Raw genomic sequence first — 15,565 nt, 5'->3', positions numbered from 1 at the left:
AAGAAAACAAAATGCAAGTTACTTCAAGGTAATCATTAAAAGCCATCTTGAGGGTACTTCTAAGTGGCAGAAACTGTATTCCTACAACTATGTTACAATATATTCAAGTCTTCATCCTTATTATGAAAGGGAGATGGGAGTTGGAATGGGGACATGTAATACTTCACATGCAACTCTTCCTAAATCAGGGCACACCATCTATGTGAGGATTGCACATGTATACTACCTTAAGTATGCACAGCAGCAACCATGGTTATGCATGTGAAAACAGACGTTTATGTTATTCACACATAGCTGTGCCCATGAGACTGGCCACTTTATCCTCCAAACCATGCACATCTGTTTGGTTAAACTAATCTCACTTAGTCCTTCTCAGATTGTCACTCACGTCTCCTGCAGTCCATAAGGGTTGATTCTGGCACCTTAAATCGAAGGGATCCTCCTGCCCCTGGCAACCTTCCCCCTACTTTCAACAGCTCTCTGGCTCCAATGCCTTCGACATAAACCACATCCAGAACAGTCAAATTATTCCTGCAATAAAGGAAGGATGCCTTTATAAATAAATAAATAAAAATTTAAAGGGAAAAAAGAAAAGCAGTCTTCCCACCATCTTGCAAGATGTGGGCATCTTTCGGAAAAATTCACTGCTGTGCTTTGCCAAGACCAAATACAATTCCTGTGGATGCGAAATATTTCTATGATTCACATATACAGTAAAATCCAAGCTTTAGGGGGAAAGTACCAAAGATCAAATTTGGATGTAGCCCTGGGGCCTACGCTCACTGATGGAAATATGAAACAAAGCTTTCTAAAACAGTGCCTAATTCACCCCACAGAATCTCGAGAAGAGACTTACCTGACCAGTATAAGGGAGTTTACCCTTTTGTAATCAATAGGGGTGAAGACAACACCAACTCTCTTAGTTTCTAAAGGCTGCAATTTTAAATAAAGCAGCTCCGAACTAGATCCAATGTAATCGTGGTCTTCCTGTAGTTCGTCCTGCAAAACAACATGAGCGAACCATTACTAAAACATCCGTGCTCCTGAGGGAAATCAGGAAGATGAGAAGCAGAGAGGGAAAGACTACAGTTCCACTTGTCCTGCATACTTACGCCTGTCCAGCCTGACTGTCCCATTCCACTAATGAGGTGACAGAGTACCATATTTTTCGCTCTATAAGATGCACTTTTCCCCCTCCAAAAATTAAGGGGAAATGTGTGTGCGTCTTATGGAGTGAATGCAAGCTCTATAAGCCTCCACTGTGCCCCAGAGGCTTCACGTTGCTTTTGCTGAAGCCAGGAGAGCAAGAGGGATCGGTGCGCACTGATCCCTCTTGCTCTCCTGACTTTGCTTCGCTGGAGAGGCGCTGCGCAGCTTTCCCTCTCTGCGCAGCGCCCCTTCAGCGAAGCGGGAGGAGAAATGGAAGGGGCTCCACTTCTCCTGCTGCTTCGCAGAGAAGGAGAGTTTTTTTTTCTTGTTCTCCCCCTCTAAAACTAGGTGCATCTTATGGTCCGGTGCATCCTATAGAGTGAAAAATACGGTGTTTTATTTGCCCCATCTAGAGGGGAAAGGGAAGGATGAGCATACCAGGACACTGCCATTAACAAAGGGGAGAAAATGTTTACAGCAATGTGTGTGATACAGAAAATACAGGTGCCACCCGCCTGTGTCTACTGAGGTTTTCAGTGTTGCAGGTAGGAATAATAAAGCCCCATTTAACAGAGTTCCTGAACCCTTTCTGGAATTACAAGCACTCTTGTTATCTGGTGTTTCCATTGAGGAATGCAAAGCGTAAGTTTTAAATGTTAGATGTGTTTTGAAGATTTTTTTAAAATCAGGAATATATTAAATAAATGTTATAACTTCAAAAGTTTCAAAAATTGTTTTCCATTTAATAGCTAAACCAATGTTTCCAAACCTACCCCCTGCAATCACTTGAAAATTCTGATAGCCTTGGTGGACTACTTAATACTTTTTCCTGCCTGTTACAGCAAAAGGAATCCACTGAGTTAGACGCTGCATGTTTTTTAATTGTATTTCATTGCATCTCTTATGTCTTGTATGTTTTGTATTGCAACTTGAATTCCCTAGTATTCAAACTGTAATATACAATATAAGAAACAATAGAAGCAATAAAAATACAATGACAATCAATATGGCTATTCAATGCATAGATGCTGCAGACTACCTGTATGAAGCTCACAGACCACTGTTGGTCCACGGACCACAGTTATAATAATAATAATAAATAATAAAATTTTATTTATATCCCGCCCTCTCCAGCCGAAGCCAGGCTCAGAGCAGCTAACAACAATAAAATGATACAACATTCTAAAATCATTTCATTATAAAATTAATTCAAATCAGATTAATGGCAACCAATTGGGCTAGAGTTCTGTGAGGATAGCCAAAGGAGGGAGTCAGGCTGTGCCCTGGCCAAAGGCCTGGTGGAGCAGCTCTGTCTTGCAGGTCCTGCGGAAAGATGTCAAATCCCGCAGGGCCCTAGTCTCTTGTGACAGAGCGTTCCACCAGATTGGGAATTCCTGACCTAAGCAATCCAAAAATTAAATGCAGGTTACAAGTTATTAAAAAAAGGCCAACTCCTTTCATGCTCAAACGTGTTTCTGCATAAACCAGTGTTTCCCAACCTTTTTTGGGCAAAGGCACACTTGTTTCATGAAAAAAATCTCGCGGCACACCCGCTCCGGCCCTAAATAGGGCAAGCCACGCCCCCTCCAGCCAGCTGATTGGCTGGCCAGGAGGCGTGGCCGGATGGGATTCCCCTGCTCTCGCGGGGGCTGAGATGGGATTCCCCGCTCATGTGGGGGCGGATGGGATTCGCTCGCTCGCCGCCCCGCGTGTGCTCGCCGAGCATGCGCAGGCCCAGTAGCGAGCGGCGATGGGGCTAGCCGGAGAAGAGAGGGCGAGCCCCCTCCGCTCCGGCCCTAAATAGGGCAAGCCACGCCCCCTCCAGCCAGCCGATTGGCTGGCCAGGAGGCGTGGCCGGATGGGATTCCCCAGCTCTCGCGGGGGCTGAGATGGGATTCCCCGCTCACGTGGGGGCGGATGGGATTCCCCGCTCACGTGGGGAAGGGCGTGATGCCCGCAACCCCACCTCCTGGGGCAGGCCCGGAAGTGCAGGCCCAGTAGCGAGCGGCGATGGGATGTGGGAGCTCGCTCGCTCGCCGCCCCGCGTGTGCTCGCCGCCGCTGCCCCGCCTCTCACCGCCCGACTCGCCCGCCTCCCTCCCACGGAACACAAGGCAACGTTCCACGGCACACTAGTGTGCCGCGGAACACGGGTTGGGAAACACTGGCATAAACCACAGACTCTCAGCTGTGTGGTGGCTGTTTCTTTCCAATTCAATGCAAAGAGCACGTTAAGTTCCATTTCTGAGAGTGAAAAACACATATGAGACACTGCTTACCCTGTGAGCATAATCTTCTGTCAATCTAAATTCAGTGGTTGTGAAGTTAATAGACTGTACATTTGCACCAAACCTATATAAACCAAGAAAAGAATATACATGTATAAACCTTAAAAAAATTATAGAAAGTAAAGAACCATAAAAAGCCATTTTCAGATAGTTCTCCATTATGAATGGAGGAAAAAGTAAGACAACTCCTCATGGCCCTTCTATTAATTTGGGATATCTCAGTTGGCTTGCGTGTCTTAATCTCAGGATCAGCCCCATGTTGGGCAAAAGATTCTTGCATTGCACGGGGCTGGATGAGACGGTCCCTTCCAACGCTGCAAGTCTATGGTTCTAACCCTCAATCGCCACATTTTAGTGGATGGTACAGTGGAACCTTGGTTCCCAAACTCCTCCATTGCCATACATTTCGGTTCTCGAATGCTGAAAACCCAGAAGTAAATGTTTCCATTTTCAAATGTTTTTCAGAACCTGAACATGCGACACAGCTTCTGCTTAGTGCAAGAAGCTCTCGCAAGCAAAGGGAAGCCGTTGCTCCGTTTTCGAGCATTTCGGAAGCCAAACAGGCTTCTGGGGCGGGTTTTGTTTGAGAACCAAGGTACCACTTTATTGTGAAATAAGCCTAAACACAAGTGGGATCTTCCATGGCATTAGAAACTTAGTGCCAGTACCATGAAGACCCTTTGCATGCACAGAACATGACTGGTAGATGCAAGCTCATTCCCCACCCACCCAAATACATGGAGAGAAAGGAACTATTTTCAGATTATACTATTTCTTAAATTACCACAAGAAACCATTTCTCATTACCATTTGCTGAGTAGAGTCAATGGAGCGCGAGGATCAGGATAAAAAGAAAGAGGCAGGAGTTGCAACATAACTGGGAAAGATGAAGGGTTTCTTAGCGTAAAATATTTTACCTAAGTAATTGGGGGAAAACAACAATATTAATACTTCATGTTTTAGAATTCAAGCCTCTTCCCTACTCCCAAATTCTGCTATCTGGAGTGTTTTCTGAAATATTTACAAACGTACAGAAATATTGACACATCTTACTCATGTTGATAAAAATTGCGAAATCAGAGCTAAAAACCATTATGACTGTCCTTTTATTTTTGTTTTCAAAATAAGAGAGGGTCTTGAAAAAGAATGAGGTAGATTTAAGGTTTAAAAAAATTCTTTTAAAAGTATTGAAAGCATTATACGATGAGTAAAATGGCAATATAGGCTATGGCGTAGTTTGAATGTGATGCTAAGCCAAAGCATGGCTAAACAAGAATGAGCAAACACACAGGTTCCCGGAGAGAAGATCACAGCTACTTCCCCCCTCTTCTGCTGTTGCTACCACTGTGCCTGAGAGGGGAAAGCATGAGGCTTGGACAAGACATCACACTTTATCTGAACATCTGAACACAGTCTGTGTGAAATTTCATATATCCACAGCTATCAGGTTTTAATAGACCCATAAAGTTTAAAAGAACCTGGTGACTGCTGGTTTTAGCCTGCTTTTTCAGTTAATTCATAAGACCTCAACAGGCCTGATAATGACATTAAGTACAGTCGTACCTCGGAAGTTGAACGGAATCCATTCCAGAAATCTGTTCAACTTCCAAAACGTTCGGAAACCAAGGCACAGTGGCGCCGCAACAGGGGGGTAGTGCACCCCGTGTTCCATGTCTGTGGGGGTAACAATAAGTCACCCCGCAGGAGCTCACGGGGGCACGAGCAGCCATCACACCAACACAGCCGCATGTGGAAGATCCTCTGTTCATGGCTGCAGCCACGAGCAGAGGATCCCAGCACCAATGGCAAACCGCTAAGTACAGCGCATGTGTGGCATCGCAGGCATGTGCTGTATGTAGCTACGCTCCAGCGCTGTACGGACGGTGCTGGGATACCTCCGTCACCGCTACAGCCGCAAGCAGAGGATCCCGGCACAGTCCGTACGGCGCTGGAGTGGCGCCGGCGGCAAACCGCTATACAGCGAATGTGCAGCATCGCTATGTGCGCCGCATGCGTTGTACGTAGCGATGCCGCACATGCGCCCTACGTAACGATGCCTGCCCCGGGTGTTACGCCGCCTTCCTTCGCCCCTGCTAAGGCACGGCTTCCGATTGGCTGCAGGAAGCTCCTATAGCCAATTTGAAGCTGCGTAAGCTGCGTCGGACATTCAGGTTCCAAAGAACATTCGCAAACCAGAACATTCACTTTTGGGTTTGCGGCGTTCGGGAGCCAGAACGTTTGAGTTGCAAGGCATTCGTCAACCAAGGTACAACTGTATAAGACAATGAGTATAAATACAATTTTCTGTTTTCAAAACCAAAAATGGAAGTAAGACAAGTGAGGAATTATGTCAAAAAGTTTTAATAAATCTAAAAATGGCCTCACCATGCTATTCATTGGTGCAGCTGCACTGAAGTTCAATGTGAGACCAAGCTCTGTAACCAAGTGGGGTAAAGGTAATGCAAAGGATTCTTCTTTATGATCCTTCTGATGAGACGCTTGAACAAGCTCCCCAATATTTCTCCTGTTGAGTTAATAAGAACATATATAAGAGAGGTTTCAAGACAGCCCATTTCAATTTACTAGCTATGTCAACATTAGTGATAAATCGATCCATCCTCCTCCCTCCCAATTTTCGTTTTGGACAGATATCCTTTGTTTAGTTTAATCTCTTCATTCAGTTGCTTATAACTATTTTACAGTGCTGTGAAATGGTTGTTATGCTTATTTCTTGGTGTGAGGCTGTGTAGTTTGTATTGTTTTACATTTGGAAAATGTAATAAAAAGTATCAAAAAGAGCAATAAGGTTTTGGCTTGCGATGTTATGACAGATCATCTCTTTCAGAGACAGAAATCCCCAAGAGCCTTCTAATTATGGCCTTGTGTTTGCAATATTTTAGCATCTTCGGTTTCATCCTTTTACTTTTGAATCTCCTACTAGAGATTCTGCAACACAGTACCAAACCTTTTTTTAAAAAAAGAAGAGTGACAGAACTGTAAATGTTTTACGGCCACTTACTGAAAATTTGACAATGAATTCTGCACACTTCTAAGGGCTGATGCAAGCACAATGCATCTGATTCCTTCACTTCAGTGAAAGAATTAGAATCACACACATTTGTCCCCTTCTTCAATGCAAAACCCTTGTTGGTTTTAACTATGGTTCAAGCATATGCTTCCCCCAGTTTTAACCATGGTGAATGCTAACCAGGGTCCATTATTGCTCAGGAACTACCTGGTTTATAAACATCTGGTCAAAACCAATGCTGATGGTAAATGCCAAAGCTTCAGCAGCTCAGCTGGGCTGGCCACTGACACCAGTCTTGTGTCCCTCTTTTAGACTTTGAAGGAGGAGGAGGAGGAAGAGAAGAAGTTTGGACTCGATATCCTGCCTTTCACTCCCCTTAAGAAGTCTCAAAGCAGCTAACAATCTCCTTTCCCTTCCTCCCCCACAACGAACACTCTGTGAGGTGAGTGAGGCTGAGAGAATTCAGAGAAGTATGAGTAGCCCAAGGTCACCCAGCAGCTGCATGTGGAGGAGCAGGGAATCGAACCCGGTTCACCAGATTACGAGTCCACCACTCTTAACCACTACACTACACTGGCTTCCAGTACTGGTTGTTATAGGAGGCAGCAGTAGCAGACCTCTTTGATGTGGCACCTTCCAGCCAAATCATTTCCTTTTCCCACTTGGGACATTGTAGCGAATGGAGTACTGCGACTGGAAGCAACTGAATGAGAGCCATTTTCTGCTGCTGTCACCAGTGACAGTAGTGAAGATGAAAATTTCAGAAAATGAGAAGCAGCAAAAGGAAGTAATTGAAAGGTTGTAACCCCTGACTTCAGTGGTGGAGGCAAAGCATTTTTAAGAGATGAAAAGGGAGGTAGTCTGGAAAGAGAAAAAGCCCACATAGGAAGGGGCACATTGCTAAGCACTATAAGGAATCTCTCAATCTTGCAGCCTGAACTGTGGTTAAAGCTAGCAGGAGGTAGTATGGGGATTTAGGAGGACAGGGGGTACTGGAATGAAGCAGAAGATGCATGTAACATTATGGTCCAAGGCCTGTTCCCTTAACCATGCTTAAGGAATCAGGAGTGCTATGTCTGCACCCTCTGTAATGCATGATGTGACTATTTAGTATTAGCCCCTATATCATGAATTTTAACACGTTGACCGTAAGCATAGCAAGATTTTACCACTCTAATGCTGAAATTAAGAACATTCTGTATACACACCTGCAAATTTCATTGTGCTTAATTTTTTGCCATTTTTCATGGAGCTGATATGCAAGGTCAGAATCCACACTCCATGTAGAACTGTCCAGAGATAGGCTCCTTTCCCAAAGCAGATTTGCTAAAAGAATAACATTCCGTTTCAATGATACATAATATTTGTTTATTGCTTTTGTTCCAAAATTTGATTTCAAGAAGTCATAAAGAGAACACATTTAGAAATAGTATGACCAATGCATAACAGCTCTTAAACACCACCCCCATATTTATGCACAAGACCACAAACTTCTATATTTTTTTAAAAAACATGCCCCAATATTATTCTCTCCCTCTTGCACCATTTTCTGCCCCACCTTCCCTTTTAGGCTCTTGCAAAACCAGCACCCCTGCCATGCTCACAAATCTACATTGCCCCTTTCCCCAGAACAAAAGCAGACTATCTAAAGCAGACTGACTTCACTATAAGATGTTCAACATAGCATGACCAGAAGGCTGCTAAAATCTACCAAGAAGAAGTTAGGCATTCAGAAAGAAATAATGTTTACTTAAAAAAACAGCACATCTTATTTATCCATTAGTATCATAGATGGGAATATCCTTCTTTTCTGCTTTTACCTGTGTCAGACATTCGCAAGGAACAGTACACATCACGATGTGCTATGGCTTCAAAATGAAGATCTCCCTTCTGAAAAACATTGATTAAAACACTAAATAGATTAACAAATATTGCAGGGAGTCGGATCCTTGGGGTCCCTTCCAACTCTTCAACTCTATGATTGTATTTAAGTCAGCATGTAAAGAACAACTCCATGGTTTTCAGTATTTCCCCACACCCAATGTTTTTAAAAATACAAACAATTAAGCCACTTTGCACTTAGATGGAAGTGATGAAAAGTGCTTGCACCTTAAACAATCTCCACTAGCTTACAGAATCATGTGCACTTTCAATTTCCACCACTTAAAATAATATGCAAAGTGTTCCATAGTATCCTGGTTTGAGTTCTGCACCCTATTCAATAAAATACAAAATGAATTCAGAAGGAATAATTGATGCTCCAGTGACTTTGTGTAAATTAAGACTTCATTCAACCATTTTCATAACGACATTTTCCTAACTTGAAATTTGGATAAACCTCCCAAAAATCTAATACTCTGAAAAGATAGTATCACTTCAAAAATTAATTATTACTCTATGAACTGTAAAGTATGCAAGTCAGAATATACTACTGTAAACATATGCAATGCAATACACTACCTGGGACAAAGCAGAATAAATTTGCAGCGGTATCTCGAATATCACTCCAATATTTGTGGCCACAAAAATATTGGAAAATAAACTTGTTACTGATTCTTTGATGTGGAGTTTCAAGGAAAACACATTCCAACATCCTGGAGGTAGAGTCAAAGGATCTGTGAAGTTCAGAACCTAATGGCAAAAAAAATCAGATCAAACGAAGTGCATATAAAGTACATCTACATGAAAAATCTTGCTCCGTTTGTTATCTTCTGCTTCTAATAATACACAGGGGAGTGGCAGATTGGGCCCTAGCTAAAGAAATTTATCTAATTATTCATGTATAAGCAGGGCTGCTTGCATTCCTTAACAGTCATGCTGTGCATGTATGGAATTTGGTAATGGGTGAAAAAATCAGCACCCTGATAGCCCCATGCCTGCCATGAGGAAAGATTCGAAAAATGTGCAGGCAATGCCTGGCAACATTTCAGAATACAGAAATGGGAAGATAAGCTATTCTCTTCATCTGGTCAGCTTGGGACTTTTATGCCCTGAATAAGCTCTTCCCAAATTCCACAACTAGCAGACTAAAATAAATACAAAGTAAGCATTTTAATATAACTGTTCACAATTTATCAGCCAGCAACACAATTTAAACTTTTCTTGGTTCTTCTGAAGTAATTCTTTATTTTAGGGCTGAGTACACACACTCAGTATATAAATGGAGATTTTAATGAATGGGGTGCTGATATACATTGCTAATTGTTTAAGGAAAAGTACCAAGTGAGGCTTACAAGAAAAACTCACCTTTAAAATATCCTTTGTTTCTCTTGAAACATATACGTCATTTAGCACAATGCTAAAATCAAAATTGTTGGTAAACCATATTAACCAAGATGCAGAAATACTGCGATGTGGTTCTATATAAAATACCGTTGCAAATGGATCGATTCCAACATACCTGTAGACAGAAAACAGTTCACTGCTGTTATTTACTTGCAAAAAAATCACACCCTGCCTTATGGTCTAACCAGGATCTTTAAAGCGTACCTTTTTATTATTGATGTTTATCTAATAATATTGTCTTATTTGATTATAATATTTCTGTATTGTTGCGTGTGTATATACATACATTTTTCAGACTTATAAACCACCTGTTGAGAGTAGCATGCCCTGGAAGTTGCATTAAGAATTATTCAAATGGACGAAATCAAAGTAAATATAAGGGTAAGATCACAAATTAGATAGGGCTGCTTCACATCTGCATACATCATTTGCATCACAGGTGAATATGTGAACTACTTCACTGAAAGCCTATTTGAAGGCAAGGAAGAAACTTCTATCCATGCTATTTGATTTGAACTATGTCTTCCACATGAGCCAGGACATCACGTGACTATGCACACTTCATAAGTAGAACATCTGAGAACACAGGTAAAGGTAAAGGGACCCCTGACCATTAGGCCCAGTCGTGACCGACTCTGAGGTTGTGGCGCTCATCTCGCTTTACTGGCCGAGGGAGCTGGCATACAGCTGGTCATGTGGCCAGCATGACTAAGCCGCTTTTGGCGAACCAGAGCAGCACACAGAAATGACGTTTACCTTCCCGCCGGAGCGGGACCTATTTATCTACTTGCACTTTGACGTGCTTTCGAATTGCTAGGTTGAGAGGAGCAGGGACCGAACAATGGGAGCTCACCCCGTGGCGGGGATTCGATCTGCTGACCTTCTGATCGGCAAGTCCTAGGCTCTGTGGTTTAACCACAGCGCCACCCGCGTCCTGTCTGAGAACACAGCATGTGGTTCTTGTGTTTCTTTCCCTAGATCCACTACATTGGAAATATCTCATACATAAGCTGGCTTGGTCATGTACACAGAATGGAAGATGGCAGGCTTCCCAAAGATGTGTTTTACAGGGAGCTGGCTTCATGCACCAGGCCTGCCGGCTGACCAACTCTGTGTCATGAGACAAAGGTTCTTGAGAGCAGAAGAAGTAAGGCAAGGCCTACAAAATCATTCAAGCCTGCTAGTTGTAACCGTTTACAGCAAACTGAAAAGTCACTGTGACTCGTGACTTATCTTGAATGCCCTATAAAAGTAGCCAGGCTCTCTATGGGCCTCAGTCAGTCAGTGCCTGTTTGTCTCAGCCAGTGTGTGTATCTGTATTGTTTAAGGCAGAGTGGCTCCAGGACTCCAGTTAATCAGTAACTAAGACAATGCCTCTGTGAAGAGTTGGATAGCTGCTATGAGCACTCTGTGTATGCTCTTTGACTATACTGTTTATGAACAACTTTATTTTCTCAAGTAAAAGTTTTATTCTGTTTATAAAGAAGACTGCGAGATTAATTTACCACTGCGCGGCACTCTGTGTTACAGAGATGTCTGCAAATGTGACACGAAGGCTGGCAATATTAACTCTGCCATGTGGAAATCAATTGCAGACAACCGCAGTGTCTGGAGACAGAAAGAGAGGTCATGTATCCACAGCAGTGACCGCTGGGAGAAGTGCAGAGAGAAGAGATGCCATGGTGTATTACTAACAGTGAAACCAGACACCTTCACTTGCCCCAGTTGCTATACAACAGGGCTTCCCCTTATTAGTCTCTACAACCACCTCTCCAACAGTTTGACTTTACCCCCAAAGGTGTACTTTTCCATTGTCTCTCAAGACAGACAGCAATACAGTGATACCTCGGGTTACATACGCTTCAGGTTACATATGCTTCAGGTTACAGACTCCACTAACCCAGAAATAGTGCTTCAGGATGAGAACAGAAATTGTGCAGTGGTGGCGTGGCGGCATCAGGAGGCCCCATTAGCTAAAGTGGTGCTTCAGGTTAAGAACAGTTTCAGGTTAAGAACGGACCTCCAGAACGAATTAAGTACTTAACCCGAGGTACCACTGTACATGGAAATCTCCATATGCCCTGGATATATAATGTGGAAGTGGGATTTGTAGAGCTCCATGACATTTAAAGAAGCCCTGCCAAGTCATTTGTGCTCTGCCACATGAACTAGTCCAGAGCTAGAACACCCTTCTGTTTTCACACAAATTACTATATAGAGCATGAACTTCAAAAAGTGTTCTCAACTTCTTTGCTTTGGTATATGTTTAATAATTTAAAATGGCAGCATTAAACAAAAAAACTCACCCTTCCATTACAGGATGGGAATGGCATGCTTTTGGCAAAGCTGTACTGTCTAACAGATTCGTCCTCTCATTAGCAGTGTGATTGCTTCCAGGGCCACACAACGTACCTGTGCCAAGGAAAACAGACATCTTATTGTAGCACACACTTTTTAATATATAGTCTGAGAATGTTGTTATTCTAAGGAGGCTAAATGCAGTGCTCTTGATTCAGCCTTATCTACATTTTGACGTTTTATTGGGTGTTCAAAGGGTTCCATTTTTCCTGCACAGTTATGCCAGTATCTCAGGATATATTACTGATTGGGATGGAATGTGATACAAATCAAACAAATGTGGGTTCAAAATGACTAAATCTCTCTCGTTATGAGAGATTTCTTGTCTGAGCTTTTGCAGGTTAACTCCAGAAGCATGTTCCACTGACTTCAATGGGGCTTAACCACATCAGCCCTATTATGTGCAATCAGGCTATACTACGGAATTCCTCCTTCTGTTTCTGCATCACAATAATGTGAGCCCATAGCCCATTTGTTTACTACAATTTTAAGAGCTTCTTTCCCCAACTGATGAACACCAGTGCACTGTTAGGTAATGTGGAGTTTCAGCAGACTGCAGTTCTATACCAAGTGCTGGAGGAGCAGAATTACAGATTGATATACAAAGTTGCACAGAGTGACTCAGAAATAAAATGGAATTATTTTTTAATGCTCAAATACAAGCCAAATCTTGAGATCTGTGCACACTCCTAAAGCATTTGTCCTTGTTTATGAATAAAACCAAGGCATTTGTAAATTTCATAAACATAGTACATAACATTGTGTTGTAGGTACATTGCACATAATAGATTTACAGCACAGCACTAAGTGCCATCAACTTTTGTGCAAGTTACCAGCAGGCAAGCTTAAGTTGACAAGAATGCAAGTATTTCTGACAAGAATGCAATTATTTCATCTCCCCACACACCACTGCACAAAAAAAGTTTATTCCATGGCTTCAAGATGTCCTGAACTTTACATCTCTCTTTTTGGGGCTGCGGGGGGTGGGGGGGGGGAGAGATGTGCTAGAAGTGGTCATGAAAATGGACACTTAATATATAATCTTCAGGAAGTGTATCTGTTACATGCCATATCCTCTTTAATAAACTTTGTCATATTGTATAATGGGGAAAGTATACATCAGACTATGTTGTATTGAATACACTGTACCTTTACAAACAACAGAAGCAACTCTTGTGAAATTTGTGGTCAGTGATGGCAGCAATATTGGCTCAAACTGCACAGAAAATTTTCCTTCCTGTGACAAGTGTTTTACATCCTACAAAGAAATCACATTACATTAGTATAATGCTGTAACTGCCTTAGCTGCTGTGAAGTTCATCTTCATGGCAATTTAAACTGCAATTTGTCAGATCAAATCTCAAATCATCTACATTCACCCAAGGATAGTTCTTAAGCTAATTATGATACTCTTAACAATCAGACGTGGATCCCTTTTGTGAATCTGATAAAAGCTATAGACTCATTTCCCAGAAAAATGCACACAAACATATACACAATTTTACATGCAGTTTCATTTACAACATTGGATGGGATAAATTGCACCTGGTTCAAGGAACCCCTGAAGCCATCCATGGACTCCCTAGGGTTCCCTGGACCACAAGAACCCCTGTACTAAATTATATATTTTTTAAAAAGTTACCTGCACATAAAGAAGGTTGCTCCCTGAATGCAACACATACAAGACTACTGGGGAATCATCTGTTCAAAAAAAGAATAACAGTCAAAAGGTCAAACCATATTTTTGTCCATTACTGCAAGAACATACTGTATCAATGAAACATACATGCAGACACATCTTGGACTTACCAGAGGTCTGTGTTTTGTCCATTGCTACATAAACTACAAAAAGGTTTTCCAGTAAGTACTGTCTAAGGTCCACAAATTCATGTTGCATATTTTCCATTTTGACCATTAAGCTTATCTCTAGCAGCATTAGGCCATCAGATGCAAAGCAGCAACTCTAATGCAAAACAGAAAGGGAAATCCAAAAAATTATTCACATGAGAACAATCAGAATGATTCATTCAGAACTGCAAGACTTAACCTGCTATGGTCCCTTTAAAAAAATCCTGGTGTCTAGCATGCCAAAAGAGGAAGTGTTTTGCTGGGAATCTGAAGAGAAAGTTATACTAATTTAGGAAATAATGCTCTGCTACAAATGCACAGCAATGGGACAGCATGATATACATTCTGCCTCTTTAGGATAAATACTGTTCCTCCTCACATTCTGCACTGGAAATCCTCTAGCTATACACAGTTAAGGAAACAAAAATGATGGGTGGGTAAAAAGTAAAAGTAAAGGGACCCCTGACCATTAGGTCCAGTCGTGACCGACTCTGGGGTTGCGGCACTCATCTCGCTTTATTGGCCAAGGGAACTGGCATACAGCTTCCGGGTCATGTGGCCAGCATGACTAAGCTGCTTCTGGCGAACCAGAGCAGTGCACGGAAATGCCATTTAGCTTCCCGCCAGAGCGGTACCTATTTATCTACTTGCACTTTGACGTGTTTTTGAACTGCTAGGTTGGCAGGAGCAGGGACCAGGATGGGTGGGTACATAAGTGTAAATAGACATGTACACACAGTTTTCTAATGTGACCATTATATCTTTCTTCTAAAAGTTAGTTTAGCACCTTCAAAAGAGAATTACCGTAAATCTACAGGCATATATGGACAGTGGACAAGACAGACCTCCACTTCTTAATCCACAAAAGTATATTCCAGTAAGAGTGTGCCTTTTAACTGTTAGGCACTTCTTGACATGGAATGGCAATAGGGGTGCCAACTTAAATAAAATATTGGGGGGGGCAGGTAAACCCCACCCTACATAATCGATCACATGATGCGGTGCATGCACACCATTTGAAGGGCAGTGCCCATAAACTTAAGGGGGGCAGCCCCCTCAATTATTTTACGGGGGGGGGGCGAAAACCACTTGGCCCCTAGGAGTTGGCTCCTATGAATGGTAAAATGTGGGAACTGGTGACAAGAAACTTTGAGCTAATCTTCAGGTCACACTGATGACAAGCAAAGGACAGTCTGTCTTATACTGTACATCTTTAAATATATGATAGATTGTATGTATGTATATATGCAATGTAAGCAAACAGGAAATCACAGAATTTATGTTCTAAAATAGGCAGAGTGGTTTTCTAAGTTGTGTGTGATAGAGGTAAAGAGGCAGAAACTAAAAAGGAAGCAGTCATGCTGGAAGAAAACAGATACACTGAATTAAAGTTACAGTGAGCAGATAGAGCCTAGGTCAATATGGTAGTTGGTAATTTCCCGTAGAGAAAATATTTGGGAATAAGCAAAGATTTGGGAATAAGAAATATCCAATCTAGATGGTGAATGGCTCAATGAATCCATGCAGTTCCAACCTGAATATTGTTGTCTTCCTTATAAAGACAACAATATTCAGGTTGGAACTGCAAGGATTTGTTGAGCCATTCACCA

General features: G+C 42.2%; 1 protein-coding gene across 5 annotated transcripts in view; it reads right to left on the bottom strand.

Annotated features, from left to right (window-relative positions):
- The window catches only part of TMEM131L (transmembrane 131 like), a 73,127-nt gene that overhangs the window by 16,350 nt on the left and 41,212 nt on the right, over nucleotides 1-15,565 (bottom strand). For all 5 annotated transcript variants that reach the window (XM_082237538.1, XM_082237535.1, XM_082237536.1 and 2 more), the window contains 13 exons: nucleotides 13,917-14,070; nucleotides 13,750-13,808; nucleotides 13,257-13,365; nucleotides 12,056-12,161; nucleotides 9,711-9,864; nucleotides 8,925-9,095; nucleotides 8,285-8,354; nucleotides 7,673-7,790; nucleotides 5,822-5,960; nucleotides 4,244-4,353; nucleotides 3,428-3,500; nucleotides 857-999; nucleotides 389-531 (listed from right to left, as the gene is read on the bottom strand). In XM_082237538.1, coding sequence (XP_082093664.1) covers nucleotides 389-531; nucleotides 857-999; nucleotides 3,428-3,500; nucleotides 4,244-4,353; nucleotides 5,822-5,960; nucleotides 7,673-7,790; nucleotides 8,285-8,354; nucleotides 8,925-9,095; nucleotides 9,711-9,864; nucleotides 12,056-12,161; nucleotides 13,257-13,365; nucleotides 13,750-13,808; nucleotides 13,917-14,070 — 1,549 coding nt within the window. The remainder of the gene's footprint in view (nucleotides 1-388; nucleotides 532-856; nucleotides 1,000-3,427; nucleotides 3,501-4,243; nucleotides 4,354-5,821; nucleotides 5,961-7,672; nucleotides 7,791-8,284; nucleotides 8,355-8,924; nucleotides 9,096-9,710; nucleotides 9,865-12,055; nucleotides 12,162-13,256; nucleotides 13,366-13,749; nucleotides 13,809-13,916; nucleotides 14,071-15,565) is intronic.

Source organism: Podarcis vaucheri (assembly GCF_965113315.1).
Source record: "Podarcis vaucheri genome assembly, chromosome: 9".
NCBI lineage: Eukaryota > Metazoa > Chordata > Lepidosauria > Squamata > Lacertidae > Podarcis > Podarcis vaucheri.
This window is presented reverse-complemented; position numbering and strand designations above follow the sequence as displayed.